Source organism: Vombatus ursinus, unplaced genomic scaffold (genome assembly GCF_900497805.2).
Source record: "Vombatus ursinus unplaced genomic scaffold, bare-nosed wombat genome assembly UNPS02014806.1, whole genome shotgun sequence".
NCBI lineage: Eukaryota > Metazoa > Chordata > Mammalia > Diprotodontia > Vombatidae > Vombatus > Vombatus ursinus.
This window is the reverse complement of record NW_020954584.1, coordinates 785,012-798,744: the sequence shown is the minus strand read 5'-3', so window position 1 is coordinate 798,744 and position 13,733 is coordinate 785,012. Positions and strand designations below refer to the sequence as shown.

The 13,733-nt window shown below is 33.1% G+C and overlaps 2 protein-coding genes across 2 annotated transcripts; both read right to left on the bottom strand.

The window, feature by feature from the left end:
- Positions 1-546: 546 nt before the first annotated feature.
- Positions 547-1,464, bottom strand: LOC114051808 (olfactory receptor 4C46-like). Its single transcript, XM_027874210.1, has one exon. It carries the CDS (start codon positions 1,462-1,464, stop codon positions 547-549), a length of 918 nt encoding a protein of 305 aa, XP_027730011.1.
- A 5,623-nt stretch (positions 1,465-7,087) lies between these two features.
- On the bottom strand, positions 7,088-7,848 carry LOC114051832 (olfactory receptor 4A47-like). Its single transcript, XM_027874231.1, has one exon. The coding sequence runs from the start codon at positions 7,775-7,777 to the stop codon at positions 7,088-7,090; it is 690 nt and encodes a 229-aa protein (XP_027730032.1). The 5' UTR covers positions 7,778-7,848.
- Between the last annotated feature and the right edge of the window lie 5,885 nt (positions 7,849-13,733).

Genomic DNA, 13,733 nt, shown 5'->3' with positions numbered 1-13,733 from the left:
TTTAGCTCTTTTACATTTATTGCTAATATTTTTTTCCATATGAGATTGTTTCATTTTTCTCATGTTTTAAGATCTTTTGGTATCCTACTTTTGTCTTTTAACACATTAACTTTCTTTCCCAGTTTTCTGTTTTCTCCTCTTTGATAAATTTGATGATTCCCCACATTATCTTATGCCTTTCTCCAAGCAATAATTATATGTGTTTAAGAGAAAGCAAAGGTCTAGGTATCACTCCAACAGAGACCATCCAAAATGATGCTGACCAAATAATGTTGACTGGTTTGAAGTTGTCCTTAACAATGTTTGGAATTCACCTAAATATAATATCATTCAACTCACTTTTACTTTTCACCTTGATCTTTTGTCTACTGTGATTATAAAATGCAGTATTACTATGGCTAAAACATTCCACTATTCTATCCATCATTAGAAAAATTAAAAAAAAAAGTTTTATATTCAATTTAGTTATCAGAAATAAAATTTCAGCAACAATTATTTTATACTATTACCATTCATGTTAATATCCACTTCCAATTATTTCTTACCCTAAAGCATTCTCTGACTCCACAATTTTCTCATGGCATTTTTGACTTCCTCATTCCTTAGTGTGTAAATTAAAGGATTTAACATAGGAGTAATCATTGTATAAAATACAGCCATGGCCTTATCAATGGGGAAAGTAGTCATAGGTCGTAGATATGCAAACATACATGGCACAAAGAACAAAATGACCACTGTAATGTGGGATCCACAAGTTGAGAGAGCTTTGCGCCGCCCTTCTGAGCTATAAGTCTTCAGGGAGTTCAGTATGATGATATAGGATGTGAGAAGCATGAAAAAAGTGAGTATACACATTATTCCACTACTGGCAGCAACAAAAATGTCAAAGGGTTGGATATCAGCACAACAGAGTTTCAACAAAGGAAAGAAATCACAAAAAAAATGGTCAATGACATTGGGACCACAGAAAGGTAGCCGGATGATGAATAGAATAAGTATAGTGGCATGAACAAAGCCTGCCATCCATGCCAATCCCAACAAAAGAATACATATTGATCTACTCATGATGGTCAAGTAATGCAGAGGCTTACAGATGGCCACATACCTGTCATAGGCCATCACGATTAGCAGGATGATCTCAGCTCCAGCAAACAAATGTTCTACAAAAAGCTGGGTCATACATGCATTGAAAGATATCATTTTCCTGTCAGAGAGTGAATCAATTATCATTTTGGGGCCAATGGAAGAAGAATAACAACTGTCTAAAAATGACAAGCAAGAAAGAAATACATACATAGGAGAACTTAGAGTCTGACTGGTTGCAATGGTGATGACAATCAGCAGATTTCCTACCAAGGTCAACAAGTAAATTAGTAAAAATAACACAAAAAATATTTTCTGCATTTTTGGATTCTGTGTGAGACCAAGAAGAATGAATTCAGTCACATTGTTTGCACCACCCATCTTTATATTTTTGATGATGGTCCCATAAATGAAAATTGGTTCACCTGAAAAGAGGAAAAAAATATAATTAGATATGCATTGAATTACATAACCAGGTAAGACAGTATCCAAATATCAGAATTCCAACCAAATCAAGATAGTATTAAGTAGCCATTAAGTAAAAATTATACCTCAAAAAGACTCCCTTCTACACCATTCCTAAACAAAGTTATTCATATTTTTTTTGTTTAATGATCTCCAATGAATGTGAATCTGTTTCCTCATGAATCATCACATTCCAATTGGAAATTATATAGTCTCTTTGTCTTTCTCTCTGTCTTGGTTTATAGAAGATCTTTTTTTTTTCCAATAGAAAACATATATAAGTAAAAAAAAAAGTTGTTCTCAGAATTCCATTGCTGAATAGGTGAAGGAATATTCCTTATAAATCCTAAGTCTCCAAAACTCCAATTTCAGCTCAGTATGCACCTCTAGTTTTATAACTAAAATTATGTAAATTCTTTGACTTTCTGTCCAGGAAATAAATTAAATCAACATTTACAATTCTGATCTGTTAACTGAAGAAAATGATCATCAGCCAAATGAATTTTGAACTCAAAAGAACATACATTTTGAATTGGGAGATCATTGTATCATCATTGAGCCTAATTCCCTCAATTTACAGAAAAGAAAACTGAGAGTTCAAGAAACAACATGACTGTTCAAAAGTCACACAGGTATTGATGAGTACTCAAAATTTCTAACCAAGTCATCTAACCCCAAATCCAGCATAAGGTACACTGTATCATTTCTATCTCTCATACTTCATTTAAAAACTAACTACATACTCATTTTATTTTTCTACTCATCTTTTTCTCTTTTATAATCATTTTAAAAATTACTTACATATTTTGAATTTATATCACTTTCATTTTAGAATACATATTTTTATGTCCACTCAGTGAGCCACATGTTGCAACAACAACACCAAAAAAAAAGAAAAGAATGAAAATGAGCTACCCAATACAGTGAATATAAGAGTATGTAGTGTTCCTCACCCATATCTCTCCTTTGCAAAGAAGTGAGGGAGATATATTTTTCTTATATTTGGCAACAAACTTTGTTTTTGTAATTATAATACACGCATAGAGACACACAGACACACAGACTCGCAGAGAGACAGAGACAGAGACACACACACAGAGACACGCACAGACACAATGTCTCTGTGTGCGTCTCTGTGTGAGCGTGTGTGTGTATATATATATACTTATATATATACATATATATGTGTCTGTGTGTGTGTGTATATATATATATATATGTATATTTCTGTGATTTATTTCCCAGTTTTGAATTTATATATCCTACATCAAGGTCAACACATTTTACAGAAAGCTATTATCTACCTTGTTGTTGTCTCTATTTCTCTTTCTCACTCACTCTCTCCCTCCATCCTAAACACAGAAACACACAAATATGTAAGAACAAATTCATCTTGAAGGAGCTATGATGCAATGAATAATAATAATAATAATAAACACTTTAGAATCCAAGAGTTTGGTGTGTTCTCATCGCAATGTAAGCATTAAAAATAAATTTATATTCCTAAGTGAGCTGATGATTGGGTTTAACATTTTTTTCCTTAAATCAATAATTTAAACCTATTTTAATTCCAATCAATCAAAATCAGTTTCAAATGCACCGAATGCATTGTGGTCTCCAAACATATTTACATTAATACCTCAAATGGCCTTTGATAGTATTACATTTATTTAGGTATTCCCTACTCCGGACAGTTTGCAAGTTTTTCACATTCTAGTAGAAATATCTATAAGTTATGCTGGTGACCAACTTTCTGATGAAAATTCCCTTAAAACCAACCTGTATTACTCAAGTCCTTATGATATAAAATTATGCTAGACTAGTTACTCTTTTGGCAAAGCCTGCAAGAAAGGTGACTTAACCTCAATGTTAATAAATGAAAAAGAAGGAGGTTGAGTGAGAAAAGGCTTGAATATAGACTTTTCATATAGGACAGGATAAGGAGACTTTCATAGCAAACATGCTTATAGATGGCAGCTGCCAACAAACAATTCAAAGAAGAATTCTCAATATAATTAAACCACATATATAGTTAATTATTGGTTTGGTTAGAGAGTTGGAATGGGGAAAGTCAGTTAGCTTGGAAATAACATACTAATTGTAGCTGGTCACAATTGGCTTTATCCAAATGACACAACCTGAGACTGATTTATCTTTTATTAATTCACCCTAGAAATCACAACTTCAGAAAAGGATCAAAATCACTTCAACAAAGTCGAATTGGCTTTTCAGAAAGAGTTAGTTTCAAATGCATATGTGGGAAAGCCTGTGTTAGTGACTTTTGTTGCTCAAAAGAACAATAAATACATCACTATCATCCCTAGGTAGCATTTTCATATAGCTTTAGGGTTTACAAGTACTTTAATGATATCATCATCTTTGATCTTGACAACAACTCCGGGAGTTAGGTCCTAATAATATTTGTTTTTTACAGATGGAAAAATTGTGGCAAAGAGTAATAAGGTTACTGTCCTAGCACCACACAGCTAGTAAGTGAGTCTAGGTTTGAACTCAGCTCTTCATGAGCCCAGATCTTATGCTCTATCTACTGTATCAATTAATATCCCATAGTCTTATTTATAACCCCAAAAAGAACTATTTAACTTTAAGATTAAAAAAGAGAAAATATGATGCTGCCTCATGCCTGAGCTTTGATTACCTTCTTATCCAATTACTCTAAATTAACATCTCAAGATTTGGCTTCTCTGGGAGCACATGTAATAAATCACTAATAAAATGGATAACTTAAAAAAACTACTGAACTAGAGGATCCACATAATTTGATACCAGAGAATACAAAATCTGTTTTTAAAGCAGGAAAAGTCATGGTAATTGGTACCTTGACTTTAATACTGGGTCATAGTTTCCTGGATTTAAAATCTCCTGAATCTTCCATATCCTTTCTTCAAAACATCAATGCTCAGGTTGGAGATATTCTTTTAGTTCTAGACCTTTAGTTCTCCTTCCCCTTTTTCCTTCCTCTGTATGCAGGACCAAATTTAAGTAGCAGAAAAAATGCTGCATTATTGATAGAGAGATACTTCTGTTATGGATAATTCTCTTTGCGAAAACTCCCAGCCTCTCTTTCATAAATTTCTCCTCTAAATGCAAATATATATTTAGTGTGCTCTTTGTTCACTACAAGGACTTGGTGATGCAATGACCACAGAGACCTCAGAGAATGTATAATTGCTCTTGTTAGGAATTTTGCCAAAGTTGAAACAAAATTGTTTCATCCTCTTACAAACACTGGTATTCATAAAAATAGACCTTATGCCTTTGCCTAAGTAAAAAGTTTCAGTGATTCTCTTTACCTTTAGAATGAAATATAAACTTCTCTGACATGTAAATCCTTTCACAATTTGGCTATCTCTGAGCTTTCCAGACTGGTAAAACAGTTCTCCTCAAAACACACTTTTAAACTAGACATCCTTTGGACATCTTATGGATAACATATATAAAGTAAACTCATCTTTCCACTCTAAAGTCTTTCTTCTGAACTCTCCTACTATTATTGAGCAGTTGGTGTCATCCTCCCAGTCACTCAGATTCATTATGTAGGTATTATAATTGATTCCTCACTCTCTCATCCCTTATATCCAACCTCTTATGAAGGTTTGCTGATTTTACTTTCGTTAAATTATATCCATATCTATATCAGAGGCCCTCATCCCCTCATGCCATGACTAGCACCATAATTTATTAGTGGGCATCCTTGACACAAATATCTCACAATAGTACAGTCCATTCTTCACTCACCTGTCAAATTGATGTTCCTACAATACAGATCTGACCAAGTCAGCCTTACCTTTGCTCAATAAATTTCAGTGGGTTCCTATCATTTCTAGAATTTAATATAAAATACTAAGTTTGGTGTTTAAGTTCTTTATGTTCTGATCCTCTCTCAACTTTCTAAGATTTATGTACCTTATTACTCCCCCCCACATATTTTATGATCCATTGACACTGACTTCCTTGCTGTTTCTCATATAAAACCTTCCCTAGTCCAACTCATGGCATTTTCACTTGCTGGCCTGGAATTTTTTCCTTCTTCATCTCTGTATCTTGGCTTCCCTCAAGTCTCAACTAAAATTCTTTCTCCTATGAGAAGTTTATCCTGAATACCCTTTACTTCCAGCATTTTTCTTTCATTGATTATTCCCCATCTGTCCTATACATGCCTTGTTCCTAAAGATTGTGTGCATTTTGCCTCCTGTAGTACAATGTGAGCTCCTTGAAAATGGGGAGATAATTTTTCATTTTGGGGGTGTCTTCAGTGTTGATGCTGTGTTTGGCAAAATGTGGATACTTCATAAATATTTATTGGCTGACTGATACTATATCCCATCCAGACTGGTCTGCTTGCTGTTTCTTATGGGCTAGATTCTCAATTCAGCCTCCTTAACCTTGAACAGCCTGCTCAAAATCATTAATGTTGTTGTTCATTCATTTCAGCTGTGTCCAACTCGCCATGATCTCATTTAGTGGTTTTCTTGACAAAGATATTGGAATGGTTTGTCATTTCCTTTTCCAGCTCATTTTATACATTAAAAAACTGAGGCAAACAGGGTTAAATCACTTGACTAAGGCCACACAGTAAGTTTCTGAGGCCAGGTTCAAATTCATAAAAATGGATCTTCCTGACTCTAGGCCCAACACTCTCTCTACTGTGCCACCTAACTGCTTATTATCATTAAGACTTTCCCTCTTTATCTCTCCCTTGAGGAATTTTTAGGATTGTCCTCTCAAGGCTAAAATCAAGTGCTCACTTCTACACAAAGCCTAGTATGATGACTCCAAGTTGTTAGTGTTATCCCTCCCATATATTACATTATCTATCTATCTATCTATCTATCTATCTATCTATCTATCAACACACATAAACACATAAACACACATATTTGAATATGTACACACATAACAAATATATGTGTGTACATATGTATGTATATTTGGTTGTGTATGTATATATGTATGTATAGATATAGATTTGTGTATACATCTAATTTTCTCCAAAGAAATGTAAAATTTGTAAGGTCAATGATAACTTACTTTTTGTTGGTTAGGTTTCTTTTTCTGTCATTAGAACCCAGACCTATATTCTTCTCTTCAAAGAACTTGGTAATTGTTCATAGAATTGAAGTAAATTGAACTAATGAAACTGAAATGTATTCTTGAATTAAATCAATGATTAGCTTTTACATAATGGGTTAAGTGTCTTGGAGATCCAGCAGGGCTGGTCTAGTGTTTACTTTCAGATGGTGTGTTGAGTAGCACTAATGTAACACAGTGGTAGAGGTGGAGGTGTATTAATGTAGAGGTAGAGTTTCACAATAGGAACTCATCTATGCCTAGGATGAGGATTGTCTTATAATCTTTTAATAGTTTCCTTGTCAGAATGAGGTTCAGAGGTGAACTGCTAACTAGGGTCAGAGTCATGCTTTACAGGAATCAAGGATAAGATTAGGGTCAAATTATTGAGGGGGGAACCTTTTCCAAGAAATCATTGTACAATTTGAAATTATTCTGGAAGTCATTTTTAATTGATTGATTCTGTCTTTTGGAATCTAACAATGATGGGGGGGTGGACAAAGAAGAAGACAACCACTGTGATGTGGGAGATACAAGTAGAAAGGGTTTTTTGTCGACCTTCAAGAGTTTGAGTTTTTGAAGAGTGTAGAATGACTCCATAGGAGATAAGCAAAAGCAAAAAGATAATTGTGGATATTACTCTCCCATTGGCAACCACCAAGATCCCAACCATATAGGTATCAGTACAGGAAAGTTCCAATAAAGGGTACATGTCACAGAAGAGGTTATCAATTACATTGGGTCCACAAAATAGGAGACTAACAATAAAAAGGAGCTGAACTAATGAATGCATGAAACCTCCAATCCAGGATGCCACCAAAAGCAGAACACACAAATGCCACTTCATAATGACTAAGTAATACAAGGGTTTACAGATGGCTATATAGCAATGATAGGCCATAAAAATGAGGAGGAAAACTTCAGCCCCACCAAATAGGTGTTCCAAGAAGAGCTGAACCATGCAAGCTTGGAAAGAATTGGTCGCCTTTTCATGAAGAATGTCTAGGGTCATTTTAGGGACAACGACAGTGGAATAGAGTGCATCTATAACAGACAAGAAGGCAAGAAATAAGTACATAGGGGACCTCAAGCTCTTGCTTCTGATGACAGTTATGATAATAAGAATGTTGCCCACCATAGTTAAAATGTAGATAATAAAGAATACAACAAATAGTGTTTTTGCACTTCAGGATTCTGGGTAAGCTCCAGGAGGACAAACTCAGTGACATTATTCCCATTTTCCAAGCTTTTTTTTTTTTGAGGTGGGGTGGTAGTGTGGGAGAATAACTATTTATTGGATATAGCTCCAGTCTTGTAGTTAGCAGAGCCTCAAGTTCATTTCACACATCTTCCCCTTTCAATGGACAATCTGCTTAACTTCATGGGCATCAGTTTCCTCCCAAAATACTAGTGATAATAGTGAAACATTATCTGCTTCACAGAACTTTTGCAGGCAGGAGGGCAAAGAAGAAATAATGGACAGTCTATTTGCAAATTTTAATCTTACATATAAAGACTGTTAATTCTTCTGGAGTTTCAGCAGTCAAAATTTTACCTATAAAGAAAATTATGAAACATAAACATTTCATTGATGCCCTTTTCATATCACTTTCATTTCTCAATAAACCTTCTTCACTTGAAAGTATATGAAATAAGCCTTAGTCATAGTCTGTCTTCCTTGTAATAAAGAAAAGAAACCAGACTTTCTCAAGTATTTCTTGTGACAACTTTGATCACTATGATGACATTACATTTCAATGGTTCTTTCTTCTTATATTATTTTCAGTGTTGTAGAGATCATTTTCCATTTTTTGCTGATTTTACTGTGCTTTAATTCATAAAAATTCTAATGTTTCTCTAAATTCCAGATATGCATATTTTCCAATAATACAGACATGTTTTTTAATATTTGAATATTCCCCAAGAAATGGGCACTTACATTGTTTTTAGTTTTCTTTGCTACAAAATGTACTCTAATGTATATTTTGCTATATAAAGGACCTTTCACTGGTGTCCTCTGGGGTGACTGCCTGGCAGTAAATTTCCCCATTTCCAATGACATAAGCATTTTAGTTTCTTTTTGGAAATTCACCCTGTTCAGTGCTCTTCTAAAATTTACAAGATATTTCCTCTTCAATATCATAGTTTGTTCTCATAAAAAAAGAAAATAATTGTTAGTGGTTCCAGTGGAAAAGAGGCTAAGGCAGAGAAATGTAAGACTGATTCAAAGCCCTTGATTACCTAAATGACAAGATTTGTATTTTTAAAGTAATTAAATATTTTCCTTAAATTATCTGTGAGTTGTCCAAATGACCTTACATCACTAAATACTTAAATATTAATAACATCTTCTGTCATTCAATCAATTGGGATTGTTCCATTGTGACAACAAGGATTTTTTTCTCGATAATATGCTTATTAAAATACAAGTAATCCATCAGAGGATATCACTTTAAACTATTATTGATACTTTTCCAAATATAAGTTTACAATGTCCTAAGATTGAAAGTGTACTAAATAAGTGCATGTGTTTTATTTTTTTTTTAATTAAAGGGAACTCATATAGAACTAGAAAATATTAAGCATTACATAAATGTCACAAAATAATTATTATTGTTATATTATCATCATCATCATCTCACGTTCATCAGGCATTTCAATGTACAGGGAAGAAATGAAAGAGATCAAGCATTTATTTTTACTTTAATAGTTTTTCAGAAGGTATTGTCTCAATAATAGCCAAAACCAGATCCCTAAAACACTCTTCTGAAATCAATACCATATGACATTTTCTGGACACTTTCTTAAGCCTGATATTTATATTTTTCTAGTCTCTTTGCAAAGATGTCACTTCACAGTGGATAATTTTATAAAGTGCCTCATGTATTTCATATCTCAAAATAATCAGCTGAATCATTCAATTTCTTCATTTATATCTGTAACTACTTAAAGAAATTAAAAATTATTCATGTGTGAAGACTGCCACCAGGGATTTTGTTTAATTCTTTATTTTGACAACATGACTCTTTCCCATTTGACACTGAATTAAGTGAAAAACACTCATTAAGCTTAGGTTAGCATCTACTTAATAATCTTAATGCACAGCATAGTTTGAGATAGAATCAGAAATGTGAAAGACGTAAATATATTACCTCTCCATGAAGTCAATTGTTCCAAGTCATGGATTCTGATTTGATGGTGAAAGATGGCAGCTTAGGGCAATGAAAATGCTATTCACCACCATTCACACTGTTGTCGCTACAGAGACAGAAAAGTCCATGGTAATGCATTTCAGCTGAGAAGGTCTACATAGGTCTATTTATTTCCAAATTGGCCTTCCAATTTCATCACATCAATATTTTTCCAACAATTGCACTTCTTTATGTTGTGAAGTTGATTCCATGTGATTCCAAAGACATTTATGTTGACAAAGGAGGATTTTATCCATATTCAACAAAAGCACCATCTCATGTCTGTGAATCACTCCAATACTGTATTCTTAATACTCTTTTTCCTTTAATTAAACCTTTGAGGAATCTGCACAGAGAACAGGGCCAGTCCACATGTTCCTTCAGTTAAATGTCTCTGGAGTTGCGTCAGAGTTAAAAACCTTAATTGCAGAGTGAAGGAAAAAAATGAGTTTAAAGGAAAAAGCAGTAGAGATATTTTCAAGGGAAATTATTATTTTCTTACAAAGCTAGGGCTATTAAGAGACTTTATGTGGTTCCTTCAAAATTGCCACAGATGACAGCTAGAGGCTCAGGATTCTAGTCTCTTGAATTGTTAATTTGCTACAGAATTTAGAAAACATGAAAAATAATGCATACATCATGAAACTATGAATACACTAAAATATTTTTTTCCTGAGGGAGTCTATAGAAATATAGGAAATTGATTTTCTAATAATACTTTAATTAACTTTTAACATTTAATACTACTTGTCCTAAAATGAAATTTATATTATGTTTGATATTTCACATATATCTTATAAGTGAAAAGTTTTCTAGCACATGAACCCTACAGCATGAAGAATAGACTAGAATTGGAAGAGTAGTAAAGTATTATTTCATTTGAATTACTAAACAAAAAGAAACATTAGGCAATTTTACCTTTTTTAGTATTCTATTTTTCCCTAATTACATGAAAATGTAATTTTCAACATTCATTTTTAAAATTGAGCTCCAAATTTTCTTTCTCCCCCCTGACTCCCTTCATTGAAAAGGTGAGCAATTTAATAAAGGTTATATATATATATATATATATATATATATATATATAGTTATGCAAAACATATTTCCTTATTAGTTGTATTGTAGAAGAAAACATACATCAAAATACAATCCCAAGAAAAAAAGTTTAAAGATATGCTTTAATCTGTATACAGGGGCAGTTAGGTAGTGCAGTGGGTAGAGCATCAGTCCTGGATTCAGGAGGACCTCAGTTCAAAGCCGGCCTCAGACACTTAACACTTACTAGCTGTGTCACCCTGGGCAAGTCACTTAACCCCATTGCCTAGCCAAAAAAACCCCTTCCAAGAAAAATAAATCTGTATACAGACTCTGTATTTAGTATTTTTTTTTTCTCCAGGGATAGATAGCATTTTCCATCATGAGTCCTTCAGATTTGTCTTTGATCATTGTATTGCTAAGAATAGCTAAGTCATTCCAGTTGATCATCTTGCAATATTGCTGTTACTGTGTACAATGTTCTCCTGTTTCTACTCATTTCACTTTGTATCAGTTCATGATACAAAGGTTTCCAGGTTTCTAGCTCATCATTTCTTACAAAACAATAGTATTTCATCCCAATCACATACCACAACTTGTTTAGTCATTCCAAAGTTGATGGGCTTCCCTTCAATTTTCAAATCTTTTACACAAAATACTTCCTTATATATATATATTTTTTGTATATATAGATCATTTTTCTTTTTTTATTTTAATCTCCTAGTACTGATATTGCTAGAACAAAAGGCATACATGGTTTTATAGGCCTTTGGGCATAGTTCCAAATTGCTTTACATAATGGTTGAATCAGTTCATAACTCCATTCTATAACTCATAACTCCATAACTCTACAATATATTAGCATTTCAATTTTACCCTATTCCCTCCTATATTTTTCATTTTCCTTTTCTGTAGTATTAGACAATTCTATAGGCATGAGGTAGTACCTCAAAATTGTTTCAATTTGCATTTCTCCAATACATAGTGATTTAGAGAATTTTTTCACATGGCTTTAGATAGCTTTGATTATTTCATATGAAAAATGACTTTACATTCTTTTAACATTTGTCAATTGAGAAAAGACTCTTATTTTATGAGTTTGACTCATTTCTCTATATTTGAGAGATGAGGTCTTTATCAGAGAAACTTGATTCAATTTTGTTTTCCCAATTAGGATGACTAAATCTATTTCCCTCCATCTTATTTCCCTCCGTTTATTTTGTTGTCACAGTCCTCTTATCCTATCCCTCCTCAAATTTTTTTATCTGACTTTCACACTTCCCAATCTGCCTTCTCTCCTATGACAATCTGTTCCTTCTCTTATCCATTTCCCCTCCTACTTTTCTGTAGAGTAAGACAAATTTACTTGAGTGTGTATGTTATCCCCTCTTTCAGCCAATTCTGATGAGAGTAAGGTTGATGTTTTCCCCACCACCTTCCCCATCTTCCCCTCCACTGTAAAAGCTCTTTTGTACCTCTTTTATGTGAGATAATGTGCCCAATTCTACCTCACTCTTTTTATCCTTCCAGTGTATTACTTTTTCTCATTCCTTAATTTTATTTTTAGATATCATTCCATCATATTTAACTCACATCTTTACCCTCTGTTTATATATACTCCTCCTAACTTACCTAATAATGATAAAGTCATTATAAATTACAATATCATCTTCCCATGTGGGAAGGTAAACAGTTTAACCTTATTAATTACCTTATGTTTTCCCTTTCCAAATGTTTTCCTTTTTATGTTTCTCTTGAGTCTTATATTTGAAAATCAGATTTTCTCTTCAGGATTTGTTTTTTTTTTAATCATGAACGCTTGAAATTCTTCTATTTCATTGAATATCCCTTTTCTCCCTTAAGTATTACACTTAGTTTTTCTGGATAGCTGATTTTTGGTTGTAATTCTAAATCCTTTGCCCTCTGGAATATCACAGTCTAAGTACTTTGATCCTTTAAAATAGAAACTCCTAAATCTTGTGTTACCTTGATTGTCACTCCATGCTACTTGAATTGTTTCTTTCTGGTTGCTTACAATATTTTGTCATTTCTGGGGGAGCTCTGGAATTCTGCTATAATATACCTGAGGGTTTTCATTTTTGGATCTCATTCAGGAGATCATCATTGGATTCTTTAATTTCTATTTATCCTTGTGGTTCTAAAATATCAAGGTACTTTTTCTTGATAACTTCTTGAAAGATGATGTCTAGGCTCTTTTTATTTTAATCCTTGTATTAACTTTCCTTGATCTATTTTCCAGGTAAATTGTTTTTTCTAATGAGATATTTCACATTAGCTTCTATTTTATTTTCATTCTTTTGGTTGTATTTTATTGTTTCTTGATGTCTCATAGAGTCATTAGCTTCCACTTGTTCAATTTAAATTTTTACGGAATTATTTTCTTTAGTGTGCTTTTTACTTCTTTCTCTTTTAGACCAATTCTACTTTTTTTTAAGAGTTCTCTCCTTCAGTGAACTTTTGTGTCTCTTTTTCCATTTGGCCAATTCTGCTTTTCAAGACATTTTTCTCCTCATTGGACTTTTGTACCTCTTTTACCTTTTGGCCTATTCTGTTGTGTTTTTTTAAGGTGATATTTTCTTCAGTATTTTTTTGTGCCTTCTTTATCAAGCTGTTGACTCTTTTTTCATGATTTTCTTGCATCACTCTCTTTCATCTTTCTAATTTTTCCTCTCCTTCTATTACTTGATTTTTAAAATCTTTTTTGACCTCTTCCAAGGCCTGAGAGCAATTTATATCTTTCTTTCAGACTTCGGATGTAAAAGCTTTGAATCTGCTGTCTTCTAAGTGTGTGTTTTGATCTTATTTGTCACCATAGTAACTTTTTATACTCATTTTTTTCTGTTGTTT